Source organism: Cannabis sativa, chromosome 9 (genome assembly GCF_029168945.1).
Source record: "Cannabis sativa cultivar Pink pepper isolate KNU-18-1 chromosome 9, ASM2916894v1, whole genome shotgun sequence".
Taxonomy (NCBI): domain Eukaryota; kingdom Viridiplantae; phylum Streptophyta; class Magnoliopsida; order Rosales; family Cannabaceae; genus Cannabis; species Cannabis sativa.
Window position 1 is genome coordinate 4,108,586 of NC_083609.1, and position 20,642 is coordinate 4,129,227.

Here is a 20,642-nt window from a genome sequence, read left to right on the forward strand (position 1 = left end):
TTTGGGAAAGATTGACTAGAATGACTAGTTTTATGAGAGGATCTCCACTTTTTAACTATGTGGGGATGAAATTAGCAACATGTGTGTAACAAAGGTTGATTGTCAATGCTCGGTAGATAAGATGATGCAGAGACTTCGTCTTCAGAGCTCCAGAAACTTATCATTTGCTAGAAGGTGTGTTCTAATAAACTCTGTTCTACTCTCTTTAAATCTATTGGTCCCAAATAGTGATATTACCAAAGATAGTTATTAAAAGAATCAATCAATTTTACCGAGCTTTCTTATGGAGGGGTAAAGTTGATTATAAGGGGCCTATCGAAGTTACTTGGGCTGAAACTTGTAAGACTAAAAAACATGTGGGTCATGGATTTAGAGATGTTGGTTTTTGGAACAAATGTGCTATGGGCAAGTTTTTTTGGGCAATAGAGAAAAAAAGAAAGATAACTTGTCATGAGTTAAATAGATCGATTCACAATGTTTACTTGAAAGGAAAGAATTAGTGGAGCTACAAACCTTCCACCCCTAGCAGCTAGTACTGGAATAAAATTTTCCACACTAAAGATGAGCTCATGAATGTGTTTGTTGCAGTAGACTTGCAAAGTAAAACTATAGTTTTGTTGGATTGTACAAGTTTGTTGAAGAATTTGATGATGGCAGCTGGCACTACACTATTCCTATTTGGGGATCGATCCAATAGTGTTCCAAGTATAAATTTATTGTTTGGATTACTCTGAAAAAGAGGCTTTAGATCAAAGATAGCTTGATCAAATTTGGTTTCAATATTGATGGTAGTTGTTTGATATGTGGGCAGCTTAATAAGACTCATGACCATACCTTTTTTATGGCTGCACTTTTAGTGGACAGCTTAAAGTTCAGGTTCAAGTTGAGGCTGAGGCCGAGTTTGGAGTTTTAGGTCTATGTCTTCGTTTGAGTCGGGGATGAGGTTGGGGTTCGGGTTCAGTTCTGAGGTCGAGTTTGGGTCTGGGGTTCCATGTCTAGGTTCGAGTCCATGTATGCGTTCGAGTCGAGGTTGAGCCTGAGCTTCGAGTTCGGGCCATGGGTAGGTCTGTGGCTGAGGTTTGGGTCTAAGGGTCCGGGTTTGAGGTCAAGTTCAGATTTTTGGTCCAAGTCCGAGTCTGAGTCTAGGTCAAGGTTTGAGGCTAGGGTCCGGATCAAGGTTCAAAGCCGAGGTTCGAGTCTACGTCCGTGTTCGGGGATTGGGTCTGGGTCCGATATTGGGGTTCGAGTCCTATACCCGAGTTTGGATTTGGGCCAGGGTCTGAGTTCGGGGGTTGGGTCCAGGTCATCATCCGACACCTGGTTCGGGTTGAGGCTTAGGCTTGAGTCTAGGTTTGGGTCCAGGTTAATCTGCGCTGGCCCCGGGCCCAGGGGACAACATCTGGGTTTGTGTCTGAAGTACGAGTCGAGTTTGTGTCAGCGTCAAAGTTACCGGTTTAGGTAGGGTCTAAGGCTGACATTTATGTTTAGGTCTATGGTCTAGTTCAAAAACTCACCAGGTTTGGATCGTGAGTCTTATTCATATTGGGGTCTCAAAGTATTGAAGTATTTTTTTAGAGAATAAATAAAAAATTAAAATAAAAACCATTTCAAAAAAACACCAATCAAATGCGAGTTGTATTTTCAAAACTTCAAATACTTTTTGTTCTCATTTTTTAAAAACATAATTTTGAAAATAAAACTTAAAATACAATGTCAAACATACCTGGTTTATTTAAGGGTTAGACAACAATAGAAATGAATAAAAATTAAAAATAATTAGTATTTTTACTCCATGAACTTTCAACACTACTTGATTCTGCTATCTAAATATACGACTTGCTAAAAATTCCCCCTAAAATATAACAGATACATAATAATGCTATTTTTGTTAGGTTCCGTTACTTTTACCGTTAAAAATTAATATTTTTACTTCTTGAACTTTGACCAATATTAAAAAAAAAATATTCAAAAATCTGATAAAAGTATTAAATTAATAAAAAAAATATTTAATATACTCAAAAAAATTTAAATTATTCCTAAAAAAATATTTTAAAACTTTATTTTGTTTATAAACACATATCTTAGAAAATCAAACCAAAATTATTGAAAATTAAATAAATAATTTAAGTAAACTAAGATTTTTGAAGAAAAAAATCAAGCTTATTTGTGTTTACAATAAATTCATATCCTAAAAACTAAAGAAACATAAATAGAAATTCAACAAAAATATAAAATTATTTTAAAAAAATAGAAATTAAATAAAAAAGAATGTTATGTTTATTTAAACAAATCTAAATTTTTAGAGAAAAATAGAGTTAATTTTGTTCCAATAAAATTTAGTTGATACAAAAATTGAATTTTTAATATATTTTTTGTTATATCTAAATAGATTTTTTAATAAAAAATAATTATTTTTTAAAATCACTTAATTTGTTTAATTTTTTTTTTAATTTTCTCAATCATTCAAAATAATTTTTTTGAGATCTAAATTAATTTTTTAAGATTTACCAAAAAAAAATGTTAAATCTTTCTTATTTTTATTTGGAGGAGGTACAATTTGATAGTTGTAAAAATTTAGGAGGTAAAGTTTTTAATTTACAAAGACATGCCAATATTTAAATGAAATAAGAACTAGAGGTCCTCATTGATGCGGTTGTCACCGCCCCAACGGTCACGATAATATATATCTGTGAAGACAAGTAGGGGAGGTCATGAGAAAACATGAGTGTTATGCCAATGCGATCACTTCAACCCAAATATAAGAAGCTGATCATGTCAGTCCAAATACATTAAGGGTGTCTCGAGAGGTACGTATATGATACTTTAAAAGCTATTTTTTTAAGTTATAGGAGACTCGATACTTATTTACACCAATAATAATATAACACCGAAAAAAGTATTACACATTAGTAGTGTCTTTTAGCAAATTTACACATCATATATATAAGAAAAATTAATATTATAATGTATAGATTTCTTGGGAGTGCACTAAAACCACTCAAACAAATCTTTATTATTTGATAGACAAGTTTGGTACTTATTGGATTGGAGTTGTAATTAATTTGGGTGGAGGCTTTATATGAAGCTTGTAATTAATTGGATGGTACGTATATACAGTTGAGTTATAATTGTTTTGTGATTAATAAAATTATAGAGTTTAAAAAAAAAAAGTTTGTACTGGAGTTGAAAAAATAGAATTAATAATGGTGAATATTTGAATTAATAAATTATATTGTAAATTGATAATTAAAAAGAAAACTAACACCACAGAAAAATTCATCTTTAGTGATAACTTTTTAGTTATAATAAAAAAAAATTGTGATTAAATGTTACTTTTAGTCACAACAAGAAAATTACTTGTGATTAAACATGGTATTTATATTAGAATATTTTTATTTATGGAAATTATTTTCTAATTAAGAAATGATTTTCTATTTAAGAAAATAAATAAATAATTGATTTTCTGATAAATGAATATTTTATATTCATTGAATTTGAACAAAATCAATTATGTAATATTCTATATATGGTCAGATTTCTATATTCATTACCTGATTTGATTTCCTGAATTAATTGTCAAAATATTCTGACAATTAATGTGGCGCAGATACTGATGGAGTATCTCACCTATAAATATAGGGTCTCGGTCCCCGAGCTCCTAACTCATTCTGAATTCATTCAGCAAATTCCATCTAAAGAGAGTTGAGAGAGCGAGGAAGCCCGAACTCCAATACCGAAGCTATCGCAGGGATTGAAGCTCAAAGATCAATGGCTGGAGGTACATCGATCCTTTCATTGCATATATTATTGATATGATTACAGTTTATTTTCCGCATTTCATATCATTGTATATGCTATATTATATACACTATATATATAGTCTAACAGTTGGTATCAGAGCGGATTTATCTCTGCCTTGATTTTATTTGAGTTTCATATATATATATATATATACATACATATACTATTCATATATATACATATTTATTTTCGGTTCTGTATATATATATTTATATTCATACCATTTATATTATATATACATTTTCATCAGTATATACATATGTATATATATATCTTTCATATTGTTCATATATACATATATATTATATACTCATACAGATTTATACTCATACGTGTATATATATATTTTTATTTTCACGTGTATATATATTTATATATATATATATATTGTATATTATATATATATTTTATCACATAATAATAATCATAATATTCATTTTTTATTATGTGATATATACATGCATATATATATACATGCATATATACATGTATAAACATGATCGGTCCAAGTTTAATTTTTCCGTTTTTCATTTTTCGGTGTTTATTTTGAATTCTATATACATTACTATATTCGTATAGTATTATAGATCGATCTAAGCATTGAAAATCCATTGAAAAACTTAAAGATGGAAAAAATTTTCAGTTAAAACTTTTTCGGACCCGATTAGTTTCGTGATATTAAAGTATATATTTTTTCGTGTTTTCGTGCATAAAATCTATGTGGATTTCTTTACTATTTGATTTAGAACATTTTAGATTTGAAAACACGCAATTTCCGATCGGGTTTGGGTCGGGTTCGACGGACCCGCGTGCAGAAAAACGGGTCAAAATCGACCCGGTTTGGCTGAAGAAGACGACGCAAACGACATGTCGTTTTCCAAAAATGACGTGTCGTTTGCCTAAAACGACGTGTCGTTTGTCAAAAACGACGTGTCGTTTGAAAGCCTACATTTAGTTGTCGTTGTTGAAAAACGACATGTCGTTTTTCACATTGTGGAAAACGACATGTCGTTTTCCGTCTTCTGAGGCAGCCTCTTCATGGATGAAACGACATGTCGTTTTTACCTTAGGGAAAACGACACGTCGTTTTTATACGTTTTCTGCACACTTTAGAATATAAAAAACGACATGTCGTTTGGCAGTATGGATTTTTCACAAAAAAAAAAAAAAAAAAAAGGGAAAAATTCCGAATTTTTTTTATAAATTTTTATTTTTTTGGAATATTAATTATTTTCCCATTTCAGTGTTAATTTAGTCAATAAATTGCATTTAGTTAATTTTCCATTTTTGTTTAATACATATATATAGTATAAATTGAAAATGGAAATTTGTTTAAATTTGGTAATTTATTACATGATTTATTTAGGCATGTAAAAATTGTGCTAATTTGTGCATTTAATTATATATTACCAAATTTCTGCAATTTATTGTCTAAATTAATTTTGAAAAATCTGCCATTAATTTCATATTAAGGAATTTGCATTTAATTAATGATCATACATTAATTGTATTATTTTGTATTTATTTGACAAATTTATGTTTAATGCAATTAATTTGGATTTGTATGATTTAAATGCTATATATAAATTCCTTTTATAGTGCTAGATATATTTAGAAATATTCAAACATTAAGATAGGTTGGATATTTTATTTAGCAATTAAGTTTCATAAAACTTCATAAAATTATTCATAAAATATTCATAAAACTTTATAAAATGAATAAAATATGAATAAAACGTAAGTAATTTTGTGGTTTGACATAAGAAAACATGAACCTGGGACAAATGCTCATATCTAGAACGGTTTTTAATGATCTTCGGACGACCACACTAGGAGCACTAATCTCAGTGATTGTCTATTATGTTAATAACGAAATTACTTTTAGGTAGAGCCCAATACCTAATGTCTAAAGTGAAAATATAATTTTTTATAATTAGGGAGTAGCCACAGCATCTTTAATTATATAAAATTATATATTAATTAAAATTCACCTTAATGGACAAAACTTGTAATTAATTATTTGGATATAATAATTTTACCCCACAAGGATTTTATTATATTTTTATAATTAATTAGGATAATATATTAAGTTAAATTCTCTTAATTTACCCCACAGGGAGATATGAGGATTTGAATTAATAGTGTTATCACAAATTTTAATTAAAGATAGATTTCATTCCTCCATTATTTCTAAATTAAATACTTCATTAAATCTATCATAAAGTTCATCTAATTTTATTAGATTTAAAATTTAGCCCACAGGCAATTTTAGATTTAATAAAATTTTCATCTTCATCATGTTTCTACATTGGTAAAACATGAATTCATTAAAGCCTCAATTCTTTTAAACATCTAAATTTTTTGTAATCCTACTCTTGCACTGACATGGATTATGCAATAAGGAAAGATGAACCAGCTGCTATCACTGATACTAGCACTGCTGCTGAGATTGCACTGCGTGAAAAGTGGGAGCAATCTAATCGTCTCTGCATCATGTTCATTATGTCCAGAATTCCTATGGGAATGCGTGGTTCGGTGGAGCCACTTGAGAAGGTGAAAGACTTTATCAAAGTTATGGATGAGCAGTTTGACACTTCAGATAAATCCTTGTTCATCAACCTCATCCAAGAGTTCTCGTCCACAAAACTCACCGGTGTTAAAGGAGTTCGAGAACACATTTATAAAATGAGGGACATCACTGCTCATTTGAAGAAACTCGACGTTATCATTCCTGATACCTTCCTGGTTCATTACATCCTTCACAATCTTCCTCCACAGTATGGGCCTTTCAAAATTTCCTACAACACACATAAAGAAAAATGGACTATCAATGAATTGATGACCATGTGTGTTCAAGAGGAAGCCAGGCTCCTACAAGAGCAAGGAGAAAGTGTTCACCTGACCACTCAACCTAAGAAACGCAAGCCATTCAAGAAGAACAAAGGGAAAAAGCCCATGGCTCCCAAGGCTGCCATAAAGAAAGATTCCATCAAATGTTTCTTTTGTAAACAAAAGGGACATGCTAAAAGGGAGTGCAGCCAGTTCAAGAAATGGATGGATGACAAAGGTAATCCAATTTCCTTAGTATGTTATGAATCTAATATGGCTAATGTTAATCTTAACACATGGTGGATTGATTCCGGTTCAACAATTCACATAACAAATTCCTTGCAGGATATTCAAAATCTAAGGAAGCCAGTGGCAAGTGAGCAAAGCATCTTATCTGGAAACAAGATGGGCTCACATGTGGAAGCTATTGGAACATGCAATTTAGTTTTAAGTAATGGTTTTATTTTAAAGTTAGAAAAGACCTTTTATGTACCAAGTTTCTCTAGAAACTTGATTTCAGTTTCAAGACTTATACCCTTTGGTTTTTCCTTTACATTTTCGTACAAATATTTTAATTTATATTATAAATCCGAATGTGTTGGAAATGGTATTTTGTCCGATGGTCTTTACCGCCTTAATTTACAAAATAATACCACTAATAATGTTATGCATGTTCACGCCGGCACTAAGAGATGTGTTATGAAAGAGGATTCCCGTACATTGTGGCACGGAGATTGGGACATATCTCCATTGATAGACTTAAAAGGTTGGTAAAAGATGGGGTACTCAATACCTTAGATTTTATCGACTTTGATACTTGTGTGGATTGCATTAAGGGAAAGCAAACCTCCAAGTCCGTCAAAACCGGTGTCCATAGGAGTTCCGAAATATTAGAAATCATACATACCGATATATGTAGTCCGGATATGGAGTCACATGGTCGTAAATACTTCATCTCATTCATAGATGATTACTCACGCTACATGTATATCTACTTACTTCATAATAAAAGTGAAGCATTAGATGTCTTTAAGATATTTAAAGTCCGAAGTAGAGAAACAATGCAACAAGCAAATTAAGATAGTGAGATCAGATAGAGGAGGTGAGTATTATGGTAGATACACAGAAGATGGACAAGCACCTGGTCCATTTGCGAAGTTTCTTGAAGAAAATGGGATTGTTGCCCATTACACCTTGCCCGATACACCCGAGCAAAATGGTGTTGCAGAAAGAAGAAACCAAACATTAATGGATATGGTGCGGAGTATGCTTAGTAGCAACTCTAACCTTCCTAAATCCTTGTGGACTGAAGCTTTAAAGACATCCGTGTACATATTAAACCGAGTTCCAACAAAGGCAGTCTCAAAAACTCCTTTTGAATTATGGAAAGGTTGGAAACCAAGTTTGAATCATGTACGCATTTGGGGATGTCCATCCGAAGTCGAATATATAATCCACAAGAGAAGAAATTGGACCCAAGGACCATAAGCGGATTCTTTATAGGGTACGCTGAAAAGTCTAAAGGTTACAAGTTTTATTGTCCATCTCATAGCACAAGAATTGTGGAATCAAGGAATGCAAAATTTCTTGAGAATGCCTTGATTAGTGGGAGTGATCAATCAAAGGACTTAGGTCCTGAGAAAGATCCTTCAGAACCTTCCACTTCAAAAGCAAGATTGATAATGGTTAACACTCCTGTAGTTCAAACGAATGTTGAACAACCATTACCAATCACTGAAGATCCACAAGTTGGTAATGATAATCCAGTAGATCAAAATGTTCAAGAGTTGCCTGCAACTGTTGAACAACCTGCTGAACCTGCTGCTGCTCCCCAAGAGCTTGTTGATGAAGTCTTAAGAAGATCTACTAGACCTATCAAACCAAAGATTTACAAAGACTATGTTGTGTATTTATTAGAATCTGATATTGGAATTGGAAATGATCCAAAAACGTTTTTACAAGCTATGAACAGTAGAGAATCAAAATTGTGGTACAATGCTATGGATGATGAAATGAATTCTATGAGGTGCAGCAGTACGGGAACTTGTAAAGTTGCCTAATGGGGCGAGAGCCATTGGCTGTAAATGGGTCTATAAAACTAAGAAAGACTCATTAGGCAACACTGAGAGGTACAAAGCGAGACTTGTTTCTAAAGGATTCACTCAAGAACAAGGAATTGACTATACGGAGACCTTTTCTCATGTATCAAAGAAAGATTACCTCATAGTCATCTTGGCATTAGTTGCTCATTTTGATTTAGAGCTGGAGCAAGATTTAAAAAACTGATTTTCTGAATGGTGATCTAAAGGAGGAGGTATACATGAAACAACCAGAAGAATTCTCCTCTAGTGAAGGTGAGGATTTGGTATGCAAGCTCAAGAAGTCTATATATGGATTAAAAGAAGCATCCCGCCAATGGTATTTAAAATTTCATGATTTCATGATTTCATCTCTTCCTTTGGATTTGAAGAGAATGTCATGGATCAATGCATATACCTGAAGGTCAGTGGGAGTAAGATTTGCTTTCTTGTTTTATACGTGGATGATATCCTTCTTGCATCCAATGATAAAGGGTTGCTACGTGAAGTGAAATAATTTCTTTCAAGACTTTGAGATGAAAGACATTGGTGAAGCATCCTATGTCATAAGCATTAAGATTCATAGAGATAGATACCAAGGTATCTTAGGTTTATCTCAAGAAGCCGATATCAATAGAGTTTTAGAAAGATTTTGGATGAAAGATTGTTCACCGAGCCTTGCTCCAATTATGAAGGGTGATAAATTAAATTTGAGCCAGTGCCCAAAGAATGATTTTGAAAGAGAAGAAATGAAGAAAATTCTTTATGCTTCGCCGTCGGAAGCCTAATGTATGCTCGAGTGTGCACAAGACCCGACATTGCTTATTCTGTCGGAATGTTAGGAAGATTTCGCAGTAACCGGGGATAGACCACCGGAAAGCCGCAAAGAAAGTTATGAGGTATCTTCGTGGTACTAAGGATTACAAACCGATGTTCAAACGAACTGACAATCTAGAAGTAGTTGGCTAATCAGACTCAGATTTCGCTGGTTGCACTGATTCACGTAAATCTACATCCGGTTACGTGTTTATGTTTGCCGGTGGAGCCGTGTCTGGAGGAGTAACAAACAAACCTTGACTCGCTACTTCTACTATGGAGGCCGAGTTCGTTTCTTGCTTTGAGGCTACATCACATGGTGTATGGCTAAAGAGTTTCATTTCGAGCCTTAGAGTGGTTGATTCCATTGCAAGGCCGCTAAAGATGTTCTCGTGACAATTCTTGCTGTTGTCATGGCTAAGAACAACAAAAGTGGAAGTCGAAGCAAGCACATCGACATTAAGTACTTAGCTATTAGAGAACGTGTTAAGGAAAATAAAGTGGTCATTCAACACATTAGCACTGAATTGATGATTGCCGATCCTATGACAAAAGGCTTGCCACCTCATAAATTCAAGGATCATGTAGAGAACATGGGACTTGGTTCCCTTATGTAATTTGTACAAATAAAGTTATTATTAATGAAACTCTTATTTTTATTTTTCTCATATTTATGCGCATCTTAATTTTACATTTGAGAAAAATTTCAGAGGACCTGAATAAACATAAGGTTTAGGGTTTATTCACTTAAGTACATTGCCACATAAAGTACATTGTTATATAATAAATGTATTGTAATACATGGAAGATAATACTCGATTCATAATGAGGACATGTCGCTATGATTCGTATGTTTATTATATAATGAGGAACGTTGGGTTTGAATATTTTAGTTTAAATGCTGACCAAGTGGGAGAATATTAGAATATTTTTATTTATGGAAATTATTTTCTAATTAAGGAAATGATTTTCTATTTAAGGAAATAAATAAATAATTGATTTTCTGATAAATGAATATTTTATATTCATTGAATTTGAACAAAATCAATTATGTAATATTCTATATATGGTCAGATTTCTATATTCATTACCTGATTTGATTTCCTGAATTAATTGTCAAAATATTCTGACAATTAATGTGGCGCAGATACTGATGGAGTATCTCACCTATAAATATAGGGTCTCGGTCCCCGAGCTCCTAACTCATTCTGAATTCATTCAGCAAATTCCATCTAAAGAGAGTTGAGAGAGCGAGGAAGCCCGAACTCCAATACCGAAGCTATCGCAGGGATTGAAGCTCAAAGATCAATGGCTGGAGGTACATCGATCCTTTCATTGCATATATTATTGATATGATTACAGTTTATTTTCCGCATTTCATATCATTGTATATGCTATATTATATACACTATATATATAGTCTAACAATTTAGATATAAGTTGTCATTAATTTAGTTTTAGTCACAATAAATATTGTGACTAAAAATACATTTAGTTACAATAAATATTGTAATTTTTGTGACTTCTATTTTTAGTCACAAATTTTCTAATCACAACGTATGAATGCTAATTTATAATTAGTCCCAACGTAAAAATGCTAATTTATAACTAAAACTAAATTTGTTTGTATCGCAACTTGTCCCATTAAAAATGCTAATAACTAAAGAAGAAGGTAAAACCTTTCAAATTTGACCCTCCCTCACCACGTACTCATTATTGTATCATGCATCAACTTTGTGTGAGTGAGCACTTAAATTGCTATAATTGTGGTGAAATTACCAAAATTAAAGGATGTTATTGGCTCATCATCATCATCATCAATACTAGCTAGTTTGGAATTGGAACACCTCATCTCCATCTCTAATGGGTTCATCACTTAATTTCATACTCATGATATCATCTTATTCTCCTTCACCTTCATCTGATAACAGTCGCCGGAAAGTAAGGACCGGTGGATGCATGGTCGGGTTGGTGAACCTCTAGCTAGCTACTCGATCTCCCAGTTTGATATCATGGAATTAGGCGCCATTCAATTAATTAATTAATTGTGATTTAATCGATACAAATAATATATAGGAAGGACGTGGTTTTTATTTTGAAAGTGAAAATGAAATTAATGATAATGCATGAGAATATTTAATTATAGCTTCTCACTCACGTAAGTACTTCTTCGATAATTTAAAGTTGCATGGACGTTGACTCGGTCCTATATATTATTTCTATTACTAATTTCTTTTATCTGAAATAAAGATATATTATTTTGAAATTCAAGAAAGTGTAATATCAAGAAAGTATAATATCTTTATATGTATAATATAATATCAATCAAGATTTGACTATTTGTACGTACGTATTGTTAGAGATAAACGACGTAGTTTAGTTCATATATAATAAGTAATTCTAAATTTCTAATAGTAATAGGACATAAACATAAATATTTCCTATATCAGCTGGAAAATTAAGAATTTCGAATGGTCCCACCCGCCCTAATCCATATATATATATATAAACCCCAAAACCTATTCACTATTCCTATTAATTATTATCAACTTAAACTTTAATTAGCTCTGATCATTGTTGTAAACCCCAAAACCCATTCACTCACACTCAACTCACTCACTCACTCAACCCCAATACCACCTTCAAAACAATAATCCAATCAAACCCTATATATAAATAACATGCCTGTCGTACGAAGAGGACGTACTCATCTCAATCTCCACCTTCCCTCAACGAAACTCTCCCATGTTCGGCCACCTCGCATCTCTCTCCCACTACCTCCCACTTCCAGTACTGCTGCCCCCACCCAATTCAACTGGTCATCTTCCTCCGCGCCTATCTCAGCCGCCGATCTCGACAAGATTCAAGTTCTCGGAAGCGGCAATGGCGGAACAGTCTACAAAGTCCGCCACAAGGAAACCTCAGAAATCTACGCTTTGAAAATACTCCACGACAATTCCGATTCAAATTTCCGCTGCCAGCTCAACAGCGAGATGGAGATCCTCCGCCGTACGGACTCACCTCACGTGGTCAAATGCCACAGCATCTTCCAAAATTCATCGGGAGAGTTTGGTATAGTCATGGAGTATATGGATTCAGGTTCCTTAGAGAATGTTCTCAAATCCGAAGGAGCTTTCTCTGAATCTAAAGTTGCTGACATAGCAAAGAAAGTCCTCAACGGTCTTCACTACCTTCACTCCCACAAAATTATTCATCGTGATATCAAACCAGCCAATCTCTTAGTGAATTCCAAAATGGAAGTTAAGATCGCCGATTTCGGGGTAAGCAAAATCCTCGGCCCTACTTTGGATACTTGCAATTCCTATATTGGAACGTGCGCTTACATGAGTCCGGAGAGGTTGGATTCGCTGACTTATGGCCAAAATTACAACGGTTACGCTGGAGATATTTGGAGTTTGGGTCTCACCCTAATGGAGCTTTATATGGGTCATTTTCCTCTATTTCTGCCAGGTCAGACACCTGATTGGCCTACTTTGATGTGCGTTGTATGTTTCAGTGAGCTGCCGAGTTTCCCAGAAGGCGTTTCGGATGAGTTTAGGAGCTTCCTTCACTGTTGTTTGCAGAAGGAATCAAGTAAAAGATGGTCTGTGTCGAAGTTGTTGTCTCACCCGTTTATCTGTAAAGATTCTACAATCGAAGAACCGTAAATCTAACCTGACCCCAATGGAGAGAATCATATTCGAAAATTCATACTGTTTTTTTTTTTAATATTGTAGTTGTAAAAATAGTTGGAGGAATTCAGATTAATGAGTACATTTTAATTGGGATCTAACATTAACGAAATTGATATTGTATAGAATATTTTTTGTTATGATTTTTTATATATATAATTTCATTTTTGTATACCCTCAAACAAAATTTCAATTATGTAAGTAGCAACTTTCATAAAATCAATTACATCTTGTATTTTTGATTATTTTTAATATTACTATTTAATACTTTTATGAGAAACGTAAAACTCCTCTTAAAAAAATTATGTCAATTTTATATGTATTAATTTTATTATTATTATTATTTTAATCTCTCGCTCTTTGATACATTTTGTGTTTTGATTATTATTATTATTATGAAATGGTTGGCAGAAGTATTAAGTTGGACAATTAAGTTGCATTTCATAATAATAATCAAGAAAGCAATTTAAAAGTATTAAGTTGCATTTCAATATTTGTTTCAACCCATATATATTATATGACATTGAACTTCAAGTTCTATAAACTTCAAGTTCAAGTTCAACAATTATGAACTTAATTCATTTCTTAGAATAAGTCATACGCGTATAATTATAAATACATAAATTTACAAATTAATTTTGTAAATCTATGATTATATGATTTTATCACATCGATAAGAAATTATACAATAAAAATCTAACAATGTCTCAAGATTACTAAAGAAATATAATTCAAATATTTTTTTTCAAAAATAATTTAATATATATTTATTTTCTAGATAAATAAATAAAATCATATACATTAAAATGAATTATATTAGCAAAATAATTATCAATAAAAATATAACTGTATCTTATAAACAAGTATAAAAGAGAAACTAAATGAAATACTACATATATATTTTTTTAAAATTAAAAATATGAAAATATATTTTCATTTTTACTATGTGCAAATATGTGCATTCTTTTTTTTTTTTTTTTTTTTTCTGAGCCATATAAATTAATAATGAGAAGAATCAACATTTTTTTTAATGGGACAAGTTGGTTTTCTTTTTAATTATCAATTTACTATATGTTTTATTAATTCAAATATTCACCATTATTAATTCTATTTTTTAAACTCCAACCCAATTTTTTTTTTGAAACTCTATAACTGTATTAATCACAAAATAATTATAACTCAACTATACCATCCAATTAATTAATTACAAGTTTTATATAAAGCCTCCACCCAAATTAATTACAACTCCCATCCAAATTTTACTCCAACAATAAGTACCAATCTTCTGTATCAAATAATAAAGATTTGTTAGAATGATTTTACTGTGCACTCATAATGAATGTTATACATTATAATATTAATTTTTCTTATATATGATGGTGTGTAAATAAGAATTACTAAAAGACACTACTGATGTGTAACACTTTTTTCAGTGTTATACTATTATTGGTGTAATTAAGTATCGAGTCTCATATAACTTAAGAAAATAGCTTTTAGGGTGTCATACCCAGGGCCGACCCTAAAACTATATGGGCCCAAGACGAATTAAATTTTGGGGCCCTAAAAAATATATCAAAAAAATAGTGTTATGGGATTTGAACCCATGACCTTGAACATTATACCATCCACATCAACCAACTAAGTTATGAATATTTGTTGATTATAATAGACTTAAATTTTACTTAAATAAAAGCCTAATATATATATATTTTTTTTATTTTGGTCTCCCGGAAAGTGTGGGCCCTAGACACGGGCTTAGCCGCCTATGCCTAGGGCCGACCTTTTTCATACCTCTCGAGACACCCTTGATCTATTTGGGCCGACGTGATCAACTTCCTATACATGGGTTGAAGTGATCACCTTGGCATAACACTCCCCTCACTCATGTTAGTTTTCTCACCTCTCCTACGTACTTGTTTTCACAAATGTATGCTCATGACCGTTGGAGCGGTGACAACCGCATCAATGAGGATCTCTAGCTCTCATTTTGCCTTGGTGTTGGTCTTGAGTAACATGTTTGGTCATGTGGGTCAAAGTTGCTTGAGCATCATGTTTGGGCACAACTTCTTTTCATCTTGAACTATGTACCTCCAGTATGGAGTTTAAAACGTAAAGTGGAGACTCATGACTTCCCTAGCTATATGAGTTTTGAGCTACCTATCTCATCTCATTAGATATTCGAGTTGAGTTGTTTCTCTTACTCAAATTTGGCACCAGAATAGAGTTAGAGTCTCTTACTCAAAAACTCTTTTATGTTGGCCTAAGGTGGGGTCTTTCCCGCTTTTGCCTTTACCGACGCTCAAGCACTCGTATAAGTTCCAACGGATATAAAGCGTCAGTAAAGGTGGCATTCACGATACATTTAAGCGCTAGTAAAATTTTTAACAATCAAAATTTATATTTTTTCATAACTTTTTTTTAAAAAAATTTCGACTACAATCAAACCATCTATTAATAACTCTAAAACATTAAATTATATGATAAATAGAAAATTTATAACTCAATAAAATGAACATAGATAATAACAGATAATCTTATTATTATTTTTTTTTGTGAATCAAAAATTTTGTATTACCTCAAAATAATTAAAAGCTACAACACCTATTTAATTAAGACCTGAAATACTCCCAATTACATCAATCATATAGTTTTATTATAATCCTTTATACCAGTCACTATTGATTTGGCTCACTTTTAAAGGCCAATGACTCATAATTCTATTTTTTTGCACTTTCTTTAATCAACTGCACTTACTTCCGGTGTTAAAAACCCTTGATTCCACAAAATATCATTTCTCACAAGCCAAATTTCATAAACCATAGATGCCAACATATAGAATTTCTTTCTTTTAATGATGTGATCTAAACTAATACTATACTATACTATATTGGGTAGATTTTATTGGCTATGAATAAGATTATGATAATATCAATTATTTTGATGGAAGTATGATAGAGAAGAACAGTACATAAGTCATCAGATACCATTGATTTAACTTTAATTGAATCTGGTCTTATATATAGTAGCTACAGACAAAACTAATCACAAAGTTTAAACAATAACAAAAAGGGTTCCTTTGTTTATGAATGTGGTAAATAATCCACTCTAAACTAACCGGTTTTATCTGCAAAACAGTTGGATATTCAGTTAATTTCAGTTAAGATCTTTCCTATTTAGGAAGTCGGTTAGTTGGTTAATAACTAACTTGTCTTAAGTTGTTAAGTGCTGGACATGTCAGCTACTATCAACTATATAAGAAATTCTTGATTGTATTCAGAGCAAGGCAAGAAATCGAGGGAAAAACAGGGAGAGTTGTTTTGGAATGCTGCAAGAAGATCAAGTTCATGTTGACTAAGTTGCTCTGGTTTTTTGAGTGTTGTAGAGTCAATTATGACTGGGATTGTTCTTGAGTGCATTGCACTATAATTGAAGCTTGTAATTACTGATTCATAGTGGATAAATCTCCTTGGGGGAGAGCTGGAGTAGGACTCAAACTTGAGATCCGAACCAGGATAAACCTTGTGTTTTCTCTTGTTTTTCATTGCTTATTTATCTTGCTTTAGTTTCTGGTTTGATTGATTATTTAATTGTTGATTATTTGTTCATTAATTGGTTTGAGTTTGTGTTGTTAGATTACAATAGTGGTATCAGAGCTCCAGGAAGAATTCAAGAACTTCTGAAACTCAAATCGTGTGATAATACGCAATTGGTTCATCATCAGCTAGGTTCGATTTGGAAAGATTCGATGGTACGGGTGATTTCAGTTTGTGGAAAGAAAAGATGTTGGCCATATTTACCTACCAGAAGCTAGATTCAGCATTAGATGAAGATCTTGGTGCTGATGATGTCAAGAAGAAGGACATGGATGAATCAAAGAAGAAGGAATCGGATACTGTTATGAAGCAAGCTAGATCCGCCATTGTCATGAACCTTGCAGACAATGTACTTAGGCAGGTGATTAGTGAGAAGTTAGCTCTTGGAATTTAGAGTAAACTCAATCAATTGTACATGGCTCGATCTACTGCAACCAAGATTTTCTTGAAAGGAAAGTTTTATGGGTTTAAGATGAATGCTACTGTTACATTGGATCAGAATCTTGATGAACTTAACAAGATTGTGTTGGCTCTTACTAATATGGGTGAAACTATAAAAGAAGAAGATCAAGCAGTGATCTTGCTCAATGCTTTGCCAGATCAGTTCAAAGAAATGAGAACAGTTATCATGTACAGCAGGGATACTTTAACCTTAAATGATGTAATTAGTACACTCAGATCAAGGGATGCTGAGTTGAATTGACAGAAAGCTGCTAAGCAAGAATCAAGAACTGATTATGCACTTATGGTTTGAGGCAGAATACCTAGAAGAGGCAACTCAAAATTCAGAGGTAACTCTAGGACTAATTCGAGATCAAAATCAAGACCTAGGGAAACAAGGAAGTGTCATCATTGTGGCAAAGTTGGACACTTGATTAGAAACTGTTGGGACTTAAGAGACAAAAGAAAGAAAAAGAAGGATAAAGAATATGAGGACAGCAACAATGATTCTAATGCAGTAATTGAAGATTCTGATGGAGATGTTCTTACCATTTCCCATTCTGAAACTAAGCTTGAAAGTTCAACAGATGGTGATGTCTGCACCAGTTCTTGTCTCAAGGATCAAGATTGGATCATGGACAGTGGGTGCACATATCACAGGAGTCCAAATAGGGACTGGTTCATGGATTTCAAAACCATAGATGGTGGTAGTGTTGTAATGGGGAATGATCACAGATGCAGTGTAATTGGAATTGGATCTATTGTCATTAAAAGTTTTAATGGGACTTTCAAAACTGTACACAAAGTTAGGCATATTCCAGATCTGAAAAGAAATCTTATTTCTTTGGGAACTTTAGATGATGAAGGATATGATTACAAGACAAGCAAAGGAGTAATAAAGATCACTAAAGGGTCATTGCTAATGCTTAAGGGAATTAAGAGACATGGTCTTTATTATCTTGATGGAAAGACTGTCACACCAGCACATGCTGCTGCTGTTGACAAGTGCAACTCAGAATCTAAACTATGGCATGCTAGATTAGGCCACATTGGTGAACAAGGTTTAGTGGAATTATCGAAACATGGCCTATTGCATAACTATACTCATTCTAACTTACCATTTTGTGAAATTTGTGTGCAGGGAAAGCAACAACGGATTAAGTTCTCAACTAGCAATTACAGAGCAAAATCAGTTCTAGAATACATTCGTGCTGATCTGTGGGGAGCAAGCAGGGTGAAAACTCAAGGAGGTAAACAATATTTTCTATCCATTATAGATGATTTTAGCAAGAAAGTTTGGGTGTTTTTGTTAAGACACAAGAATGATTGTCTTGAAGAATTTAAAAATTGGAAAACTCTTGTAGAAAACCAAACTAATTCTAAAATCAAAGTATTAAGAACTGACAATGGCTTAGAATTTGTTAATGACGAGTTCACTGAATTGTATTTAAAATTTGGAATCCAAAGACATAAAACTGTAATTAAAACACCACAACAAAATGGTATAGCTGAACGAATGAATAGAACATTGCTTAATAAAGTTATATGTTTATTCATAGAATCAAAATTAAAGAAATATTTTTGGGGAGAACCTCTATATACCGCTTGTTATCTAATTAACAGAAGTCCAAACAGAAAAATAGAGTTGAAAAATCCTGAAGAACTGTGGTCTGGTAAGCCACCATCTCTGTCACACTTGAAAATTTTTGGTTGTACAGCATATATATGCACACAATGTACAAGACAAACTTGAGAAAATATCAATTAAATGTATATTTCTAGGCTATCCAAATGGAGTAAAAAGTTATAGACTCTATTCACTTGAAACCAATAAAATTGTAACTAGTAGAGATGTGATTTTTAATGAAAATGATTTTCCATTTAAAAGAAATGAGGAAGGTGTGGTTTCTGATGTTTCAGGTAAGCAAGGAATGATCAAATCAGCACTCAAATTGAGCTGGAAAGAGCTGAATCTAATATTTATGTGTTTTTCTTATTGTATGGTTGCCTTTTCTACTTTAAATGTTATATATTTGTTGAATATTCACCAGGGTCTCTTTATTAAAGGGTGGTGATGCGTTTTCTCTTGTGCACCCAATATTGATTTATTGAATTATATGCTGTTGTGTCCTTTTCTGTTATTGTTGAATATTCATTTGTGTCTCTTTGTTCAGAGGAGCTCCGAGGTCAGGGAGAGATGTATGAAATCCAAGATCCCAATTCACAAGTTTCCATTGAAGGTCAAGGAGAAAAGTATGAAAATCAAGGGTACCCCAATTTACATGGAACTCATTGGAGAGGTCCAAACTACTGATTGTGAAGGAGGAAATATTTAAAAATGGGGCTGTTGTGGAAGTCAGCAACGATGAGAAAAGGCTACGAGGGTTCATGGTTCAAGGCTAAAATAATTGAGTCTTTAGCTGATGACAACTTTTGGGTCGAATACAAAGACCTCGTAACCAAAGATGAAGTTTCCCAACCATTGAGAGAAAAAGCAGAGCGAAGACATATTAGGCCTGAGCCTCCTTTGGTTCCACCAGAAGACAAATTTAAGTTTTCAGAGAAAGTGGATGCATGGTACAATGATGGCTGGTGGGAGGGTGAAATTTCAAAGGTTTTACCTTTCTCGAGTTATAATGTATACTTCAAACACACAAGGGAAGAGATTACATTCTCATCTTCTCATATTTGCGGCCTCATCGAGACTGGATTAAAGGAAAGTGGTCTATTCCTCCTGCTTCTCATACCATTCATACTCAGGTATATATACATGTATATGTTACTTTAATTTTTTATAACTTTTCTGCGTTTATGATGATAATCATTGGCTTTGACTTTGTTTAGTAATACTGAAAACATGAATGTTTGAATGCAGAAACAGGTATATAGTTCAGCAACACTAATGCAGAGAAGTCTGAACCCAATCACTTTTTTCTCCACTACTACAAATATAGCCTTTAGTGACACTCTTTAGTGACACGCTTAAAGGTGAGAGTCACTAAATGTATAGAGATAATTTTTAGTGACACCCATTATTCAACACTAAATATTTAACTTTATGTCCCAAAGTGTATGACTCTAAAACATATGAAGTGTCACTAAAAGTTATTTAATTATTTAATTATTTGTGAAAAATTAATTAGTTTGCACGTCACTCCACGTGCGACTGGGATAATTTTTCCAGTCTTACATGGAGCGACGTTATACACAAAGAATATTGAAAAAAAATCAATTTATAAAGATTACTTCTCTCTCTCGGTTCAATCAAAAGTTAAAATAATGTTTTTTTATTTTGCAAAAAAAAATTAAAAGTATTAAAAGTAATATAAATAAAAGGATTCTTTTTTAGAAGCTAAAAGGCCGGTTATTGAAACCCTAAAATTGTCAAAGTC

General features: G+C 32.7%; 2 protein-coding genes across 3 annotated transcripts; both read left to right on the top strand.

The window, feature by feature from the left end:
- Positions 1–12,051: 12,051 nt before the first annotated feature.
- Positions 12,052–17,203, top strand: LOC133031053 (mitogen-activated protein kinase kinase 9-like). Its single transcript, XM_061104276.1, has 3 exons — positions 12,052–13,188; positions 16,494–16,618; positions 16,938–17,203. Exons 1-3 carry the CDS (start codon positions 12,206–12,208, stop codon positions 17,201–17,203), a joined length of 1,374 nt encoding a protein of 457 aa, XP_060960259.1. The 5' UTR covers positions 12,052–12,205.
- A 2,243-nt stretch (positions 17,204–19,446) lies between these two features.
- On the top strand, positions 19,447–20,174 carry LOC133031107 (protein AGENET DOMAIN (AGD)-CONTAINING P1-like). Of its 2 annotated transcripts, none has more exons than XM_061104428.1 (2): positions 19,447–20,010; positions 20,126–20,174. In XM_061104428.1, the coding sequence occupies exons 1-2, from the start codon at positions 19,589–19,591 to the stop codon at positions 20,151–20,153; spliced, it is 450 nt and encodes a 149-aa protein (XP_060960411.1). In that variant the 5' UTR covers positions 19,447–19,588; the 3' UTR covers positions 20,154–20,174. The 2 variants fall into 2 exon arrangements, with proteins under 2 accessions (XP_060960411.1, XP_060960412.1); XM_061104429.1 differs by having other exon boundaries at positions 20,132–20,174.
- Positions 20,175–20,642: the final 468 nt, after the last annotated feature.